Here is a 21,849-nt window from a genome sequence, read left to right as displayed (position 1 = left end):
ACATATTTTTCATGTTTGACACTGGACATAAATATCCTCCCACACTGTTTAATGTGAGAATTGCATATGTGTGGCAGAGATAATAAAACATCTCAGTGAAAATAAATGAAGGAGAAGAAAAGTTATAATACGTAGAACAGAAAATAAGCTTTGAAGTTGAAAGTCTTCATATTTGCATAGCTTATTTGCAAAATGGAAAATCAGTACTGATACACAGACTGAACAGCCACAGACTGAGGAATAGTATCTGGTATCTTATAGAACTGATTACCTTTACAGAGAAATGTTTCCTCTTCTGGGTTTTGTTTTTTGTTTTTTTTTGTTTTGTTTTTTTCTGTACCACATTTAAAAAGACGAAATTGAAATTTAGTGCTTAAAAATCTTTTTTGCTTTGCTTATTCATCATGAAAAGATTCAAGAACTTTACAAATAAAATGAAACACAAGCACTGTGATCCAATGCATAGAGTAAGCTAGACAAATTCAATAGCAGCTTAAAAGATAACTATGCAAGTTAGTTCATATGCAATTTTAGAATATTTTTGCTAAGAATTCACAATATGTTTCTGTTAATATAAATTCTTCATTGGCAGTAGAGCTATATAGAGCAAGAATTCTAAATATTTTGTGGATTTTTCCTGATATTTCTGTTATTTTATGCAAGTAAAGTACAGGCAAGCTAGACCAAACTGCTATGAATAAGGACCTAGAACAGAAATTCTGTATTTAGTTTTAGAATAACAGTACAATGTCAGACTGTTAGAAAAAATAGGTACCAATGTAAATTTCTTCCTAATTTTTGACTCTATTAAAATTTATAAGGTTATTTATTAGTAGAAGTAAGAAAGGACAAAATGTTATATTTTAAAAGCAGTACTGATAATGCTGTCCTTTGTATTTTTGACTTCTGGTTTACTAATGAGAGATTTGAGTAAGCCTATTAGGAAAGAAAAACAAAAATAATCAAAACATCTTCCTGGATATCTAGTTGAAATCAAAGGCCAAACGACTCTGGTCTATAATAATGTCAGAGGATGTAAGTCTTTTGATGTGTACGTGGGTGTGTTGTTTTTTCATTACATTTCTTAATTTCTTGTCATAATCCCCTGATATTAATATAAAACAAAGTAATTAAGACATAGGTGAAGGAGACTAGTCTTAATAGAATTTATTGCTTATTTTCAGACTGGCATGTGAGGAGGTGTGCTCAAGAACACACGTCTTGTTCTGCACCAGAAGAACACTGAAAGGCCCAACAGGCTGGGTGCCATTCACTGCAACTTGGCTAAAATTATAAAAGAGAAATCACTGAAACCAGATTTACTGACATGTTCTATGTGATTGCAAACCTTGGCTAAGAAACACACTACCACCTGACAGAATGCTGCACCTTATTTGGGTCTGCTGCCCTGTTTTTCTACTGTGCAACCTCATGACTAGCAAAATGCTGATCTCTTATAGAGTCTAAGTGATACAGGAACTCATAGCACATCAGAGAACTTAACCAAAGTCTCCTAGGTTTATGGCTAGCATTCTAACTGCAAGACAATTTCTTAATCTCTTTCTATCTATCTTCCCCTGTTACCTTGGGCACTTCAGTGCCTTTCCCAAATAGCTTCTCTTTCTACAAATAATGATTTTCAAGAACTACTTTACCCTGACATCAGACTACTTGATTCCCAGACCCTGCTGTAAACTAAATTAATTCCTTTAATCACAAAGACTCCATCATCAAGATGTTTTAATCCCGGAGAATTGAAAAGAGGCAGTTATTCTCTTCCTCCGCTAACTGCAAAGAAGCCTAAAGACTTTTTGATTTACACATTCCAGTACATATATCAGAGAAGAAATGGAGCACAGAGTAGAGTTCTTAAATACTTCCTGACCTGGAACCAATAAAGGGAATTTTGGGACCAGGTTTTACAAGATCTTGGATTTATCTGCATTATATATTCCCACATTTATGACAACTGAGAGACAATATGAGATAATCAAATAGTGAAATGAGAAATAAGTTCTATCAAGGCTAGTTGTCCTCTGTTGTATGCCATCCACATTCTGATTTCTGTTCTTTGGAAAATGCACTAACACACTAAAATGGGCCATGAGAAGCTAACACTAGTGGCTACCAGCCAGCATCCAGTGTTTTGTTACTAAATGGTTTTCATATTAGCCTAACTATTCTGATGCTTAGTTTTTGTGACAGCTTTGTATCCAAGTGCAGTGTTTTTTCAAGCAATTTTGAGCAAGAATTTTAGAAATTAAAGAGCATTTCAGAGCAATCACTAATTTAATGATTTCAAAGTTCATTTTAAAAGGCAAACATAGTGAAAATATTAAAAAAACACTTGAAATATATTAAGTGTTTAGTAATTTTTAGATGTCCATATTCCAGTAAAATTAATATATATATTTTGCATGTAATGAAATTAAATTGATTTGTCATTATTTCTACTTTTGGAATAATCTAAGCCCATCCTAAAATAAATCTGCATGTGAAATAGAGAAATGAAGCATTAATACTATTTCCACATGAAGTCTTTCATTAAGGAACCACAAAACACTTTACAAAGATTATCTTCTACTACGAAAGATAGCAAGAATCATTATTTAACATTTTATGTATCGGAAAACTGAAGCCTAAAGAGATTAACCAGCCATTCTAGCATCAGATGTCAAGTAGCTAAACTGGGAAGAGAATCTAAGGGTTTTGGCACCTAATTCAAGGCACTAGGCTACATTACATCTAGTTATACAAAACAGTACTGACATCAGCAGAAGTACAGTTTATCCCTTCTAGCATTTCATAATGTCAGTCTCCATAACACTCTCAGTGTTTTTTGTTACAACACAGCAAGTATTAGATTTAATTGGCATTAATTGTAATTAGGGAAATATAAACAGTCACTCAAAGAAAATCAATTTTTTTTCTTCCTTCCTTTCTTACATTTTCCACTTAGCATTCACTAGAAATGATGGGAAATCATATGTGTGAGAAAAACTTGAGAATCTATGACTTCCAGCCCTTATTTTCAAGCCAGAAGTTTCAGAAAAGCATCTGAGCTTTGGATACTTGCTGTGAGCTGGCAGACAATTTTTTCATACATTTGCTTAAACCAGCCACAACTCTTTTTTAAACAAATAAAACTGAAAGCAGATGCTTAATGGATGCTCAGCATTATCAGTTAACTCCTGATTTCAGAAAAGCAGCTGAATTTCCAGACACTTATCTAAACTGAACCTCTGAACTTTTTGAAATTTGTCCAATACTTACTTAAATACTATTAAGCAAGACATTTTTCTGTGTTTTTTGTACCTCATTGCAGACTTCTTAGGACTTCCATTCCAATGCCATACAAAGTATTACCCACCAATTATAAAAAATCAAATCAATTATATAAGGGACTGCACAAGAAACGGGCACAGGGATAATAGAGTCTGCAGGGCACTATACTGACAAAATCCAATAAAAATGAGAACAAACTGAGAAATACAATAAAAAAGAGATATCAATGGAGAAATTGGAAAGGCAGCATAGTGCAATTCTCCATTCTTACTGTTGTACTCTGAAACTTTTGCGGTTGAACTTTTGTCTTGTGTTACCATTCACCTACTTTTCTCAATGTTTTCTTGTTTTGCCTTATATAGTTTCTTTCTTAGGAAATGCACTACAACACACTACTGAAGCACAAGAATTAACAGACTGATAAAGACTGGTGTATAGAAGCATATTGAAATATGTTTTTAAAATATATTTTAATTAACTAGAATAAAGGATTTTCTTTCAAATTCGGTGCATACAAAAACTCGTATTCACAATGAATCCCCACAACTTGGAAAACTGTTATGTGGAACATTGGTTCCTGGTATTGCCATTTCTTTCTGAAACACGGAACTTCAAAACAATTATACTCAAGGCAGTCCTAAAACACAAAAAAATCAAAAAAACAAAAACAAGAGCAGCATTCTGTCTCTTTGCATGCCCTCCTAAATACATGGAGCAATAAAAAAAATAAGAGGAATGCACATGCTTGAGAGAACTCTATGTGACTGCTTGGGTGCTTCATGAAATTTTTATAGACTACTACATACTTGAATAAAACAGGCTGTTCAAATCCAGGAATCCCAGATCATTACCTTCACTCACAAGCTACTGGGCTAGTTAATTAGCCCCACTCTCTCTTCTATCTTGCACACTTATTTAAGACAATATTTGAACTTCTAGCTTTATCTATGGCATTGTTTTGATTTGCAAGTCACCACATTTTTTCAAAAAGATGCAGACCTATTTGCATTTATAGTTTGTTTTTCTTAGAAGTCATTCATACACAGATGATGAAAGACTTGTGTCTTTCTGGAGCCAAGCAGAAAAGTACCCACCCAATCATAGGGGCACAGCAGTGAAAAGAAAGGAGGAAGCTAAACAGGAGGCAGGAAGAGCAATAATAATGGAGAGCAGGAATTCAGCACTAGCTCCAGCAGGTTTCTCTCTGCTCTATAAAAAGCTACACTAGAAAAAAAACTAATTCCATTTTCAATTTTTGATGGAAAAACATCAACTGTGAAACAGAATGGCTTAGCATCTGGTAACTGGATAGGATTTTTTTTTCCCCTCATCACTGTTCAAATTAGACTGAATAGACTGATATAGCACTAATAAGAGGTTGTTATTATCTCATGATTATTTAAATGCCTTCATGTTTAACATTGTCACACATACGCATCCAGACTGAGACTGCTCATCAATTCTCAAAGAGGAGGAAGGACATTGATTTGCACTACTGATCACAGCTGGAATGAATTGGGCAGACAGGAATTATCAACAAATCACCGGCAGAGGATAGAGAACAGTCCCTAGTTCTCCCTCTATCTTAATAACTACGTAAAACTCACTAGATTCTAGGTAGGAGTGACTGAAGCCAAGGTGTGGCAGAAGCTCACTTAGCTTGCTAAAAAATGTTACTTGCTATAAAAATTACCCATAGAAGGAGTACTGTTTCCACAGATGGAAATACTAAGCAGCACTGCTGCCTTTACTCAGAGCATATCTGAATGACAGTATGGTTGAGAATTTACTATCAATCAAGTGCATTGATGAATACCATTGCTGCTACCAGATGAATATATTGCCAATAATACAAGAAAAGAAAGCAAACCAAAAATCCATAGAATCTCAGTCAAAAGTAAAGATGCTGAACAACTAAAACAATAAATTTGCTATAGATCATCAGGCCATGGAGTGGAAGAAAAAGCTATCCAATATTAAAAAACGAGCAAACAAAGAATCAGGAAACTGCAGGAGTAGGGTACATAAAGTCAATAAATGCTTTTTTGAAGTACTAATTCTTATTCTAATAAGAAAAATCTATTACTTTTTCCCCAAGAAATACTTAAGAAAGACAAGAAATGACAGATATTATAGAATAATCATTGATATCACTCTGATAAGTTCTCAATTTTTTCTCCATTAAGGAGTGTAGAGAAGTTCTATATGCCAATATATGTCAATCAATAAATAAGTGTCCTTCTCAGCACTGCAACAGGTAAAACAAATTATTTTCAAAAGCAGGATAACTATGATGGAAAGGCCTCTTTGACTGCCTTAAATGTTCTGGGATTCCTACTGACAATTCATCTCAGAAAAAGGCAGATGAAACAGAAATATCATAAGAAATTAAATTAGAAATAAAGTTAGTATGACCAGTTAGCTTAAAATATAAAATTAAGAAGCAAAGAAGAACACATGAAAAATACAAAAAAATAGAAAAGGAAGTCATACACACATATTTTCAGAACACAAAACAAACAAACAAAAAGCCAAAAGAGGTATTGGAAATGTCCTGTAAGTTTAGTAACTATGCACAGAACTCAGTGTCCCGGGACACCATGCAGGAATGTACCTTTAAAAATATATACCACTCACAGATATAAGAATTTTCTGTTATTTTCTGTTTCTGTTACGTAAGGATGAAAAATCAATCTCATTTTCCACATGTATAGGTGTAAATAAGTCAGCTGTAGCAAGGAATATGGCATTCTACATGGAATGATGTTGCACAGCAAATTGTGGTCATGGTCCTTCCTCTAAAGCAGAACTCGGTCTTAACCCAGATGAACTGGGTAATTTTATCAAGTCACTATCAAGTTTATCTAGTCCCTAAGGTGACTAGAATTTCCTATTCCTCAGAAATCCAAGGTATAGTAAGAATTACAGATCTGCAGTATGAATGTGGCAGTCAGCATTTCCTTAGGGCTTTAGCAAGACTTGGTAAAAATGTAATTGTGGTCCAGATCCACCCCTACCATTTCAGCAACACATCTTTGATGCATTTCTGGCTATTAGAAAAAAAAAAAAAAAGGACAAGCTATTCACATCTTATTCACTTCTGAGCTAGTCTAACAGGATAATTACTATAGCATTATGAATCAAATAATCTATACAAAATATAAATACATTGATCTGCTACAATATTATTGCAAGCAAGATCAAGTAGCATACTGGAGATCCTAAAAGTACAGCAGAAATATGAATTGTAATATTTCAATCTTGGTACTATTGTTAAACTGCAAGTGAAAATTTCCAGTTAAGTTGGAAAGACCAATACAACGGTCTTGCTGCGACACAGATTCCTAGTACAATTTTTTGGTTTTACAACTTATGCGGTGAGAAATTTGTAGCTTTAATACTGTCCAAATAAATTTTCAACTGAAAGAAAAAACATACCCAATAATGTCCATGGTCTGGAGAAGGGTGAGAAAAAGTATCAGCTTATTTAACAGTACTGTTTAACAAGGACTGCTATTTTTAAAACATCCTGCTTCAATTTAGCAATTATATAAATATTATAGCCTCATGAAATAATGTTATTAAAAAGACATTAGAGGAATCTTTATAAAAATATTAAGATAAATCATAAATCATTACAACAGTCTGAATGAACACAAATAGTAACTACATATTCTCTCTCAATTCAAATGTTCAGATAATTCATTTGACTTGTGAAACATCAAGTTGTGAAACTATTTAAGATTCTGTGACAAATACTAGCTGTTGGGTAGTATCCACTTCTGAATATAGTTATAACACTAGATCTGCTAAAATATTAGCCAGTACACCTTCAACCTGCCAATAAAGCAAAGATCAATTTGTTGTCTGTCTTGCACAGTCCCAAGCACTCCTGCTGGCACAAGCACTGAGGAATGGAAACACGGCCTGGGACTACACATTTCAGCAGCAGCAACTTGCATTTACATTGTCTTTAACCGATCATCAAATTGTACCCTCGGATTTGACCCCTGAACTCCTGACTCCATCCTGGTAAATCATTTCCAGACAAAAATCTTTAAATCTGAATGTAGTATGTGTACATACTGAGTTAATATGAGTACATTAGTGATACAATACACTATTATTTCATGTATGGACTTTCCTTAGAAGGTTATTTTTCATTCTAGTCTTATATAAGTTTAAAGATTTATATTCCATCTAAGTTGGCTCCATGATGAACACCTTTATTTTACCTACAAATAATGAGAGAAAACAAAGCAGAAAATACGCAATAGGAAATGGGTGAGATTAAGGAACCAATTATCTATGACAAGTGATGCCTAAAGTCTGTGCAATTGTTCCTAATGCATACTGGGAGCATAATCCATAACAGTAGAATTTTTCCGAGGCAAACAAGTATCTAACACAGCCTAGACTCTATATATACATACACAGCTTACACAAAAATAATACAATACAGCAATTTCAGGGAAATACAGTTACCTTTCTGGAAGAATTCTTCCAGTTTCTTCTTGAAGGGCTGCAGATGTGCTTCCGAAGACTCTCTGCAAACTAATTTCATCTGCTTTTCAGATACTACAAAAAGAAGTTGAGACACATTTGTAGCAGAATTCACCTATCAGAAATAGGTGTTAACATTGGAGAAGTCTACATCTAAATTACTCAGCAAGACTTACTTTAGGGGCAATGGAAATAAATATGCACTGAGAAAACCAGAAATTACATTAAAATAAAAACACCAGTACTTGTTTAGTATACCATATAGAAATTTCTCTGTGTGGTATTTGCTTAGATGGGTTTGTCTTAACATTCCAGCTCTGAGCTGATACTTTCTTTTAATACAACCTGCCAAACACATAAACCCCAGCTCAATTCAGATGGTGTTTAGTGCTCAAAACTTTGGTTCTGTAGTGAGTGGAGGCTGGTACTCATACCTAGATAGCTTTTTATCAGGGCCAAGCATCATGTAGTTAATCATTTTTCCCAATGCAGATGTGGGAATTTAGTTTGATTCCAGTATTCAAATTATAGAATACAAACAAGATAAAACTGTGGAAGTCTGTAAGAAAGTGAAATTACATGTAATCACAACTTGTACTGTATCTGCCTCACATGGGCAAAATAAATATGAGCGTATTACCGATACAAGATGCCATTACTTGCTGGGTGGACTTTCCCTACAAGGCTATTTTTATTGTAGCATTTTTCGTTCTGTGTTTATATCCAACTAGAACTTCTTTGCCATTTAATCTCTCAGCTATTTTAAGACCTGAGGCCATGCCAACTTCAAAAGGCTCCAAATTATTAATCAAAGATTTTTAATATTTTCTAGAACTTTTGTAAAAATAGTTACAGTTTGGCTACATAAAACATCCACACAACACTGAACTGCCATCATTTTATAATTCAACTTATTGGGCTCAAATTACTACAACATTGTGAAAAGAGAAGTAGAGAATTCGTGATTAACGTGTTAATGTAAGTCTGAAGTGCAGGGAGGTTGAAAGTAGCTGCATACATTTTATTTTAATACTATTATTAGTGTCTGTAATATTTTTGAATCATCAGAAGTAATTAAACTATGACAGCTTTCCAAGTAATTCAGAATTTAATGAAGATCCAACATGGTCATAAATACATTTGATAACTGTTACTACAGAAAAATCCCAAGAAGACACCTGTTCCCATCTAAGGGCATATTTTGAATTTAACATCCCCCCACAGTTCATCTAAGTAGACTAAGATATTACAGAACAGCTCAAGAGCTTAGGTAAAATGCCCTGGCGTACAGTCTCAGCTAAATTCTGGTCTTTCAACCTCTAGCATAAACCAGACTTCTGGACCGGTGCAGGATGAAGTTAATAGCGATTTGCTTGGATGCTAAATAGCCAGGAGCCTTTGGCATGAATCCTTTCTGTTCATGTACAACAATCAGTCAAATAGCAGATGAAATAAACATCCACCCTTCAGATCTTTGGTAATTCTCTTAACCACCAGGATAGACAGGATGAGATCCGCCTGAAGAAAACCACCTAACATTTCCCACTTCTGAGACTTCCCAAATTTTCTTCTGAGACATTGCATACTGACCACATAACACCAAAGAGATCAGCATGTGTCTGATCCACTGTGACAACTACTGTATTTTATGTTTTTTTCATTTGTAATTTGATATTGACCTCTTTTCACTTCTCTGTTTATCTTCTTAATGCTCTCTTCCTCTCCTCCATTAATTTACGACTCTTCAATTCCATGCATTTTGAAAGCATTTTTTTCCCATAATGACTTAAGTCAGATACTTGTATTTCTTAAATATGTTCTGAATTCTACGAATATTAACAACTCTATGAATGAAACACTAATTAAAGACCTTGGGTTTTATATGCAGTTCTGCCTGTAATATATGACATTTTATGATCTCATTTCATGTTGAATAATTAAGGGGCTTTGTATCTATTGAGAACTGGAAAAGGTACACTGACAACTTTAAGAGTCACTTTGATCTCCGATAGCTAATCTTCATTGGATCTCCTATTAAATAAATCCTATAAAAATATGTCAATGTATATTCCCACTGTGTACTTGAAATACATTAATCCTTAAATTATACTATAATTTTATGATACATATATATATATATATATATATATATATAAATATTGAAATATGTTATTACTTAAATAAAACCAAAAAAAGCTAAGTCAGGCTAAAAAAAGGTGTGAAGTTGTTAAAAACAAACTGTTTCATCAGTTGCTCTAATTTTCTACATTTTTCACATTAAAGTGCTCCCATAAATGGTCTTTATGGGAGAATTACATTCACGTTTTTATGTATTGTTCTCTTTTTGTATTAATTACAATAAACAAGTTTTCTTTTTAGAAGAAAACTATTTGAGCAGATTTATTTTTTAAAATGACTCTAAGTATGATGCTGTATATTACTTCTTTGAAATAAATTCTTAAAAGTGACTGAGGTCTCTTTCTGAAATCCCGAGGAATCTTGAGAGGAACAGATAGCAAAACATACTGCAAGTACATTTCCTCTCTCACCAACTCATTCCAAAATTTTCTTCTTTTGAGAATATAAACAACCTGTTTCTGCATCATTTATTTCAAACAGATGCAAGTCCTCCACTACTGTAATAGCCTTTTGGTTCATTTTCTTGGTATGCACTGTACGTTCGTCACATTAACTGTAATATGCTACTTTGAAAATTGTTTATGTATAAATGAACTATTGCAAAAAAAATGATGAGTGTGGAATAGTATTTGAAAGTTCTTGCAAATTGTTGGATGTACATCATGCTTCACACACTGCAAATCTTGGCCACGGAAATGGAAACCATTAGCAAAACATTAGAATAAAGCTGGAAACTACTTATTATCAGTTTGCCACTGTCTTCAGATTTAATGCAGTAGTTGGCTGAAACTGTTCTTTAAAAATCCCCAATATAAGTGAAAATATTTACAAAATAGAATGCCTCTCACTTAATGCCTATTGGGCAATAGTCTTTTAAAACTCCACAGACACTTGCAAATCTATCAAAGGAATCACTGCCCATAAACAAACTTTCACGTAAAGAGCATTGCACTGTCAATCAGACACAAGCTGGAATTTTTTAAGCATCCTTTTTAAAATAAACACAAACCCAGAAATAGTGTAATGTTGGTAACAGTAAATTGCTAGCCATTTGCTCACTAGGACCCACCAGTAGCATTTACAGGAATCATCCTGACAACGAAAGCAAGTATCAACACCATGAATTCCTATAAACCTGTCACTGCCCCGATCCCTCATGAGTTACGCCAACAGCTAAAGCTGCTAACGGCCACCACCACTCCCCTCTGTTCAGACCTGGCAGGTTATATTACCACTCTTGCTGTTTTATTTTTCTTGTTATAACATAGCCTGGTCTTTTATTTCTTATTCCAAAAGAAATCTGAAACTATACCTCAAATTAGCTAAATGTAGCACTACAAGAAAAAAAATGCTAAATTTCTATACGACAGGAGACACACGGAATCACACAGAATCACAGAATGGTTGAGGTTGGAAGGGACCTCAACTGATTACAGTGCAGAAGTCAGTTACACTATTGGGTACAACATACAAAAATAGCGATCTAAAAACTTCAGCAAAAAATATGTATCGTGTATATTTAAATAAAAAAAACATACCTAATTTGCTCAAGATTTGTTTTGTTCTCCTTTCTTACATTTACTTATTCTACCTCCCCTTACTTGCAAATAACTTTCCAAATATGCTAAATAGGAAATTACTGGAGATGCATGTCAAAGGACATACTTATCCACTGGGCATTGTTGTAGCATCTGGCTATATTCTCCAGTTATTATGCATGACTTACATATGTATTTACAGTTGCTGCAGGTATGCATATAACATTAATATGCTCTCCACAGCTCCTTCGATTATTCATAATTCTGCAATTATACTTATTTTTAAAGGCTAAATTTCAAGTAAATGTGTAGAAGGATCCTGCTCTCTTTTGAGTAAAATCCAACATTTTCAACTTCTAACCTGGAATAGTGATGCTGCTACAGTCCCAGGATAATTTCAGACCCGTTTTTTCATTTGTTGTCCCTGCCCTCACACTGGTAATCAGCACGTATGTCAATGAAGGCAACACACAGAGACTGACACCCCAGCTTGAGAAGGGTGGTGGTAACTGCCTTGGCCACTGTTGGAAATGGAAGGGAATGTTTTGTTTTTCTTAGCGACCTTAACTAAAAGAAGCCCTCGCACCAAATATAGATGGAGAAATGCCATGAAGTGGAGTGAGATCGTTTGAGAAAAATAGATCTGAGACAAATGCGGAAGAGGAACAAGTTGTGCCGGTTCTCTGTATTTCTCAAGCTTAATATTTTATAGTCCTAAATAAAGGTCAACAATTTAAAGTGAAATAAATGTTGACAGGTATAAAACTAAATTCACTATTCCAAGCTCTTAATGGTTTGCATAGTTCAAGTTCCATGCAAAGTTATTTTCATTTAATTTGAGATATTTGCTTCTAGAAATAATTATTTTCTTTACTCATACGTAACTCAGTTTTCTTATAAAACCATTTCACAGGATAGGAGCCAATAAGTAAACGTGAAACAGATTGATCCTTGTCTTCTCTACTTGAATATGTCTCCTTGTGACACACAGAAACAAACAGCTTCTTAGGTTCTCAAGGCAATAACTCTCAAGTATAAATAAGACAGAAATCATTTTCGGTGATAAATCCTAATTTGTGCCAAGTGCAAGAGTTGAACTGTTGACACACAAAACACATTGTAACGTTCACCTGTTCTAATGGAGTTTCAGTGGAAGACCAGAGTAGGAGACCTTGGCAGTTCTTCCAAGTTTTATTAAGTATTCTAACTTTGCTTTTCAGGTTGGAGATTTGTGAGCTTTCTCTTGTGGCTCTTGTTAAGGTTAACAACATTTCAACTTCTACAGTGTGTGATGCTTTGCAGAGGAACTGCCAGGCTTGCCAGGCGTTTTTGCTTCCCATTTTGACAAAGTATATCAAAATTTCTTATAGACCCTTTGAAAGGCTTTCTGTTAAGATTGCTGCTTAAGAAAAAATTTAACAAAATGAAGAAGATTGCTAGTAAAACTAAATATTTTTCACACCATAGCAACATATCTAAGACTCTGCTTAATGTATTTGCTCTGAAATGGTAGTTTACATTTAGCGCCCAAGTCAGCACAAAAACAAAGCAAAGGAATGAGCAGCACATATAAATGAATATAATAAACAAACTCCCATAATTTTCCGGTCAAGTCTTTGTAAGACTCCTTAAAGGGTTCCAGCACACACTGTTTTGTCGTCAGGATGCCATCATACTGAACTCCGCACGTCGTTAGGATTTGCCAACCGCGCTGCAGAACCTGGTGAGAAAATTACACTTCTCTCTGAACAGCATAAAAAATGAGTATTCTGATACTGAAGTGAATTTCTTGGCTTCTTTACAGCAAGATGAGATTTTTTAAGAAGTAATAATATTTTAATCCTGATGATCTAGGCTTTTTCCAGGGATATTTAAAAAAGAAGAAAAAAATGTCTCTCAGGCCCACAAACACATTATTACTTAGAGGACCTAACACTAATCATATAGAAGAGAATTACTATGTAGTGTTGGAAACGTTTATGAGCTAAAAATGAAGAGGTAAAAGTAACCTCAAGTTTCTCTCTGCTATGCTGGATCTCCAATTTTCTGTGCAAGACAAAGTTAGACCTGACTTTATAGCTATATAGTTTATAGCTTTGGTTCACCTAGACCATTCTTCTTGTTTTTTAAATGACATAAATTTATAAACCATTTACAATATTCATAGGAACACTGTTCCAAGAGTTATCCTTACCACAGCAAATTTGTATTCTGTTGTCTGAATTTTCAGAAATTGAAAGTAATTACATAAGTACTTTCAATTTCTGGTCATTTACAGTACACACAATCCTAGAGTCAGCTCTAGCAGACATCTGCCTTTTCTTTGCCTACAAACTCTCTAAGAGAGGAAAAGCTGACAGACTGATACGTATGAATTAACTGGTCCTCCCAACTCCTCCTAAATACTATATACTGTCCAAACTGCAAAATTCATTGTCTATTGTACACATTCATATGGGCAATATTCCTCCCGTTCCCAGCTGTATAGTGCATAGTGATATAGTATAGTTATAAGTATAGTTAGTTATATGCAGTATATGGAAGTAATTAATGCTTAATATATATATCCAGAAGGACAAACTGAGATTTGCACAGAAAATCTTAAACTTGATATTTCCAAGATTCACTTTAGGATCTTAACATTTGCACAGTAATTTTAACGTGAATTTTCAGGTGGAAAAATATAAAGGAAAAAATGAACAGCATACTACTGGTTAACCAATAGAAAAGCTTCCTCCCTGGCCTGTGCAGGGACATGTGCAGACATCTGCTTCGATGGAATAAATCCCTCTAAAATATAATTTCTTTACTTTTGCACTATTTTTCCAAATCTTTTAAAAAGCATTCAATGCTATTCTTTGTTATCACAAACAAGAAAATTCAATGGAACTTTTAGAAATGATCAGCTTAGAATTTCCAGTTAACGTTTGAACATTACCAGTGGAATACTGTCAAAATGTTAGCTTTAGTATAAGATAGATTCTTGTACACATACACAAAATGTGCTTTCTAATGCTGGTGTTGTAACTTTGCCAAATAAAAACAAACTGAAATGCATCCATGGTGAGGCATTCAAAAAGGGGTCAGAAAGCCATGAGGAGAAAAAAAGAAAGCAATTTTATTAACTATTGAAAACAAAATAATTGTTCCTGCATAAGGCAGACTCCTCTGCTCCTTCTCCTCAAAAAAGATACACCAGGTAAGAGTGTGCTCCATTTATGCACATGTCTATAGAAAAAACATATGCAGTTACCTAGCTTCTCCTGTTCCACTACTAGGTTTAATTTCCATTTGCCCTTATTTTCAAATTCTGAAAGTTAATGTTAAGATTCAAAAATATAACTGATATGAAGAAAATTAAAGTGACTAATATCTTATGGTTCATGCCTTGAAATTTTTTTTCCGGAACCTGCCAGTGATGCAGACATCTAAATCAAACTTTTTAAGTGATTAGAGACTTAAATTATTTAAATTATTAAAATAAGATAGACTAAGGCTTCAATATTTTGTATTTTTTTTGTAAAGTGTCTTTGTTACTTTTTAAGATGTTGCCTTTTGCAGCAAATAATCAGTCACCTTTTAATGAAACTATTGATGCAACAATTTATTTAGAAAGAAAGTGAATGCTCAAAGTGATTTAATGTTTAGAATATTCACAATATAATTGTGAACAGAACAAACAACATGCAAAACTTCCCAACATTGTATTGCTTGCCCTACTACTAATTATCTTAACATGACTATGATCGTAACACTATTCTTGTAACTCTATTCTACAAAACAGAATATATCTAAAGCTTCGATATTCTGTATGAATTAAATGTACATGTATGATTCCATCTGAATAACTAGTAACATAATTCATTTCTTCATTTCTGACTACATATAACTCCATCAGAAGCTGGACAGTTTTTGACCCATTAATTGAAATACTGATAAATTTCTAGAACAAAAATTGTTTGTAGATCATTAGTGGACATTTTGTTGCAAAATTCTGTAGCAATCTGAAGTGTTGATGGGAATATTTGCATATAAAAGTTTAAATTCTTGTTTTATAAACAATACTTATTAAACTTTTGTCTCACTAGATTTTCATATTGGTTCATATATATTCCCTTCTATTTTTTTTGAGACAAGCTAACGTTGGGTAGAGTTTAAATCAGGAAAAATGAAAGGGTTTTACTCATATGAATAAGCATGAAGTGATTATTTTTCTTTTTGAAAATTTCTCCTTGGCTCTATTTAGAATAACACTTTCTGTAAGAATCCAGGATGAATGACCTTTTTCAGCTACTCCTCTCCTTATTTCCAAATTCTATTTCATGCATGTCCTATTTCTGTAAGACAAACACGCTCTGCAATATAATGCGTTATAGAGCTCCCTGAGGAGGCCCTGAATGTCAGCAATGGAGCTGCGCAGGGTAGTAGCATCTCTGGTCGAGTGAGTCCTGCTAAGAGCCAGTGTTAACTAGCCACGAGGCCTGTACTGGCTGGGCAAAACCTTGCCAGTCACACCCAGGGAACTGAATCCGCTTCTCTGACATGTTCCTGCAGAGCTTGTAAAGATACAGAATTGGTTTTCAGTCAACAGACATATTTTAATAGCCCAATTCCGCTATAATGCAACACATAAAGAGACTGAAAAATGACTAGTATTAAAAAATACTGTAAACATTTTCAAGGATTAAATTTCTGCTAAAACAAATAGAGATAGAAAGTTGAAACACAGCATGGTACCAGTCTACAGACATCGTGTGGTTATTTTGTTAAAGGCAAATTCAAATTTGAGTTTGACCATCTTCTGAACAACTGAGCTTGTAAAACATCTCAAAATCTGATTAACTGAGTGCTGAAATACTTCAAGATTTCTTCATTACCACCCTGTCAATCTCCTGAAGTCCAGAAAGGAATACAGCAATATATTTCTGGTTCTTTCTCTGTCTGTACAAGCAATAAACTGAGTAATAAATGTAGGCTGTAGGAACAGACAGAGAAACTGAATATGAGAAAGTACAAACCTATGAGTTCTGCTATAGAATGGCAGGTGGACAATTGAGAAGTGAATTCTGTCAGTAGAATCCTGTGCATCTTCTCACATAAAGTTTATGGCACATTTGGCTATGAAGTGCTGCTTGGTGACTCTAGGTTGTATCTGACTTTAGGATTTAAAAAATAATGTATTGACATGCCATTTGGGAAGCAAAATAAAATGCAATACATTAAGAAGCGCATAGTCAGCCTGGAGAAGGAGAATTCTAAGAGTGGATTTAATCTATTGTTTAAACCACCTAGTGAATAGCTACTGGAGAAGATGGGAGTCAGACTCTTCTTGGAGGCACACAGCTAAAGGATAAGCAGCAATAGTCACAAGATGACTGGAACAGACAAATTTGGCAACAGTTAGATTAAGAAAGCCCTAATCCCAAACCACGCATCTTGCAATTACTGAAACAGAACTGATTAATGATTGATATGCATTCTGTATTAAACATATTTTTTAAATTAAGATCCACTATATCTTATCCTCAAGCTAGAAAAATGAACAATAAGTCTCACTGACAGCTCTAAAATCCAATTTAAAAATCCGAGTTATTTTAATGCACACAAAGGCTATTCTTTCACAACAGAACTACTTCTATATTGGACACAGAGCAAGGATACTTCGGGGTGAAAATGGGGATAATATTTATTGGACTACCAATTCTTCTAAAAAAGCTTTTTACAGCACAACATTTTGTGAGGATAACTTAATTCTCTATCATAGAAGGAGACTTAATAGCTTATTTTGTAAAGCTCCAACACATAATAATGCCATCAGACCTCTTTCTGTACCTTTGCTTAACATGATGAGCCCTAATTAAGTGAAGGACAAAATATGCCACGTAGTCTATTACACTATTCATTTTCTGTACCAACAACTTTTAAGGAAACAATATTGAAGAGCTCAAATAGTATCTTAAGAATACTATTGTTCTGTCTCTGGGTAGTAGAGTTCAGTGATGGGTATATAGAGGCAACACATGTACACACATACTCATTCCTGAGCCCTGTTTTGTTTCCTGAGCCTTGTTTCTATTTTAGAGGATATTATTTCTTTTCAATATTTGTGTTTATGCACATATCCCCACAAAATGTGCTCATACACACTCAGTTAAATTTATTGAAAATTTTTAGCATGAAAGTGGCAGTTAATATATGTACTTTCAGCTAGGAAAGAAGCCAAAAGCAAAAATTATGTGGATTTTCAACAGGACCACAGGAAATTTAATTATTTATGAGTAATAAAGTCTGAGCTCTTGAAAATATTCACAGAGGACCTAACTTGATTTCCATTTTTCATCATTCAATAAATATCTTTGCTTTTTCAGCTGTTATAGTCAAGAATATTAAAAATGTTAGAATGATCAGGAACATCACAGTAAATGATACAAGGAATATATTGCTGCTTTCTCTTGACTACTGTTCATGGAGCAACATCCTAAAATTTTATGGACTGTATTGCTGTGAGTAGCAATGAGTATGACACAGAGGGAAACAATCTCCAGTGCAGCTAAATTTAAATAATAAAGATTGTTCATCTTTAGTGGGAGATGACTAAGAAGGTTAATGGTAAAACACATACAAGTCTCTCATGTCTTTGTAAAGCAGATTTCTTTTTAAAAATGCCCATATGATTACACATTTCAAATGATCGCTGCTTATTCTGTTAGAATACCAATCTAATAGCAGTGTCCAGAATAGACAGAAGAAAAATCTTATTTGGTCATGGGGAAAGGAAAAAGTGGAAATCATTGTTCCAGGGAAGATAAAACAAATGTGATGATCTTAAAATGCTTATGCAAAGCAAAAACTTCCTGTTCTCAGAAAAAGAAGAAGAATTGGGAAGTTGATGTCTGTCAAATGAATGCTTGCCTATGCTACCATGTCATATTCAAAAATCTTGAAAAGAAAATGACTATACAGACCTGGAGCAAAAAGTTGGCTTTCCAGAAAACATTTTTTCCCTATGACTTTAAAGTGGAAGCAGATTTTTCTCTTTATAATTGCCATTTCACTACTTAATGTTGTATCCTTCTATACTGCGCTCTCTTAAAAGCCTACATTAAATGCATATTTTTGTTTAACTTAAAAATGTGTGTTACTGCAAAGATTGTGCTGGAATGTGTGTTAAAAACCTGTTGGATTAAAGTTCTCCAAAAGTTTGTTTTAATTTTTGAGCCAAACTTCAGTTGACACTGCCCCTTTAAAGTCCAATCTGAAAGACCTCCAAACAGTAAATTGCATGGAACTCAATCTGTTTATCTGCAAAGGATGAAAGGGCTTGTGCTCCATCTAGATTTGAACTCTTGGTTCCACAGTGTCTAGGTATTTCAAACCAGAGGTTTACGCCATTAAGACATGCCTGTCTGGAATGACATCTCCATCTTTCCTATTTTAATACTCACGAAAGAAAGATAAATGAATGCCTTGATAAAGTAGTGAAAAAAAAGTTTTAAAATACTGGACAACTACTTGTATAAATTTTTTCTTCTATTTTTTTCTATTTCACGTAGAATAGGTGATATTTATCTTTTTTTTTAATCATTCCATATGATTCTTAGGAAAAAAAGATTTGGTAAAAGTAAGTCATCACTAACAGGAACATCAGTTTGTTCCCTATCCGCATAAGCAAACTCGTCCTTCATTACCCATGTCTCATCCCACTCGCAGGGTAATCTGCTTACGACTACCTTAGCCAACCAAAGTGTAAAATAAATCCAATGTACCCTATAACACAGGCAGCTCCAGTTAATATTGTTCAAATTATTTACATCTGAAGGGCCGCGCCTGTCTGGAGAGCTGAGCCCGACGCTTCTCTGGACTTGGTTTCTGCAAGTCACATCTGTTTCAGCTTTAGACTTTCACTGGTATTCTGCCAGCAGCCACAACTTTTTAATGGCTGCAATAAACTACAGAGACTCATCAAATCTTTGTTGTACGTGTTAAAATTATATCCTCTTCAATTAAGATTTTTATTTAAAAATAAACTACAGCATTATCTAATGAGAAAAAATTTGAAAGGCAATGTTTGAAAGAGATACAACATCTTTATATGACTGTTTCATTGTTTAAATGCAAGAGAACTTAATTACAGGAATGCTTGCTAGAATTCTGTTGTATATTTCTGAGTGATAAAATATCGACATCTGAAAACATTTCCACAAACTTTTTTGTTTCAAATCATTGTTGTCATTAATGTTAAATGTTAATTGGTTTTGCCGGGTTGCAAAAACAACTGTACAATGAAGTCTTACAAAAACAAGCTCAACATACTTTTTTTTCTTCATCTTCTATAAATATCGAAGGCAGTATTGTGTTGAAATAGAAATTAGTGATTAGAAAGAAGTTGCAGTTATTATTTGCAATGTTAGTTGAAAGTGCATTAACTTTTCCTACTTTCTCTCTCTCTCTCTCTCTCTTTACCATGTCGAACAAAAATGATTCAAATGTCAAAGCCCCAATAGGGATCCTGCAAGACTAAGATGTATGACAGCAGGACTACACACTGAAAAAGTACAAGATCAAACACAGATCATGTTTCTGCACAAACTAGCCTAAGAGAGGGCAGGCCAAGGGTTTTTCAGGGCCAAGCGATGAGAGGAGATAGAGCACTCACTTATGCCCGGGTCGAACAAACAACAACCGATACTTTCCTACCACTGTTAACCTTTGAAACTATCCTAAAGATGGCACCGAACTAACTCAGCCATTTCTAATTGTGAAGCAGAACTATTCTTTAATGCTTTTCTTGTCTTACATGGAAAAATTAAAAACAATCAACTTGTTCAATTCTGATACTAAAAATATTCTTCCATGTTGACACAGAGCTGTATGATACAAATGTAGATACCAAAGTTTTTACGAGCTTTTGATGAAGATTCTCTCTCTGAATGCCCTGCTTCAGTGTTACTTTTCCTGAACAAAACTGACAAGCTTCAAATATTCAGTCATCATCTGCTGCGTTTATTTTAAAAAGTCATATGAAGCACAAAATAAAAATGAAACTAGCTAGAGCACTTAGACAGCAACCCTTCCTACTTTATTTCCACTCAGTATCTTGACTGATAGATGAGTTGGGTTTCTGAGCCCCTCTTTATAATAAACATTTTAAAATGTTTATTTTATGTCCTGGGGTGAAAATATTTTGAATTGGAGCTTTCCATTTTCCTTTGCTGTGACTTGGCAAGCTGTGTTTTATTTCTGCATTAATACTATTCAAGCTCTCCCTTGTAACTGTTAAATTGTTGTTATACAAGTACTGAAGAAAGTATTGATGTTATGGAACTAACAGATACCTACTGCAGCTTTCTGGAGAAGCCAAAGGAAAATTCCCACAGAACTGAAGAAAATTTCAGAGAGATTTAGGAGTGTTTGATTTTTAAAAGGGAACCATAGAAAATTACTTTTCAGGATCGTTACTTTCATTTTTTTAAGCCTTGAGTTTAAAATCATTTATTCTATTTTATGTGGGTAATTTGTGCCACAGCGTAAAACCTCTAAATGAATCAGCACTATAAACCTAATTAGCAATAAGCAAACCTCATAAAGGTCACATTTTAAATGGCACTTAGTTGCTAGCAGAACGAATGTGAAAAATTCCAGTTACCTTCTAGTTCTCTCTTCAGTTTCCTTAAGTCTTTTATTAGGTCTTCAAACTTAACTTGGGAGGCCTGGAAAAAATCCTGTGGTTCTGGTAAAGGAAAAATGCTCTTGTCTGTTCCTGCTTCCTAAACAAACAAACAAACAAAAGGGCCGCTATGAAAATTAAATACATTTGCAGTAAAATTAATTTTTCTTTCTGAAAATTAAGTATAAAGTACTATTATAAACTGCAAAACTAATAATCTAAAATATCTCTATCTAAAATATTTCCTGCTAAGATAACATATATTATTTCAGATGAAATCCTGCCATTACTGAATCAATGAGAATATTACTACAGACTGGAAAAGAACTCAGATTTCTATCTTCATTTTCAGCCCTCCCGTATCTGTAGGGCAAAGAGCAGAGAGTCACATTCTAATTTTCTACAGAAAGATGAAAATCACTTAATTCACAGATTTTTAATGGATGGATCAGATGGATTATGAGACATCAACTTCCTTGTGCTCTATGTCTAAACTGCTTTGCAGCTCCCAACTGTGGTCAAAATAAAGTGTGTCTTCGGGAAAAACATCCCTTCTTAATTTTGAAACATTCTTTTAAAGGGTTGCAGTTCAAACCGTGCTAAAGTTAATCTTTGAAACAACACTGGGCATATAAAATTTGAGTTCATTTTATATCAATAATGGATTAGATAAGGTATTAAAAGTTTCTTAAAAACAGAAAACATGAATGACTATTT

General features: G+C 34.0%; 1 protein-coding gene across 2 annotated transcripts in view; it reads right to left on the bottom strand.

Annotated features, from left to right (window-relative positions):
- FMN1 (formin 1) overlaps positions 1-21,849 on the bottom strand; it is a 144,986-nt gene that overhangs the window by 25,984 nt on the left and 97,153 nt on the right. For both annotated transcript variants that reach the window (XM_088529237.1, XM_088529236.1), the window contains 2 exons: positions 21,112-21,232; positions 7,771-7,863 (listed from right to left, as the gene is read on the bottom strand). In XM_088529237.1, the coding sequence (XP_088385363.1) occupies positions 7,771-7,863; positions 21,112-21,232 (214 nt within the window). The remainder of the gene's footprint in view (positions 1-7,770; positions 7,864-21,111; positions 21,233-21,849) is intronic.

This window comes from Tinamus guttatus, unplaced genomic scaffold (assembly GCF_059628265.1).
Source record: "Tinamus guttatus ecotype Peru unplaced genomic scaffold, ASM5962826v1 Tinamus_guttatus_pri_ptg000327l, whole genome shotgun sequence".
In the NCBI taxonomy this organism is placed as follows: domain Eukaryota; kingdom Metazoa; phylum Chordata; class Aves; order Tinamiformes; family Tinamidae; genus Tinamus; species Tinamus guttatus.
Note: the sequence above shows the minus strand (reverse complement) of the source record. Positions and strands in the feature narration are given on the sequence as shown.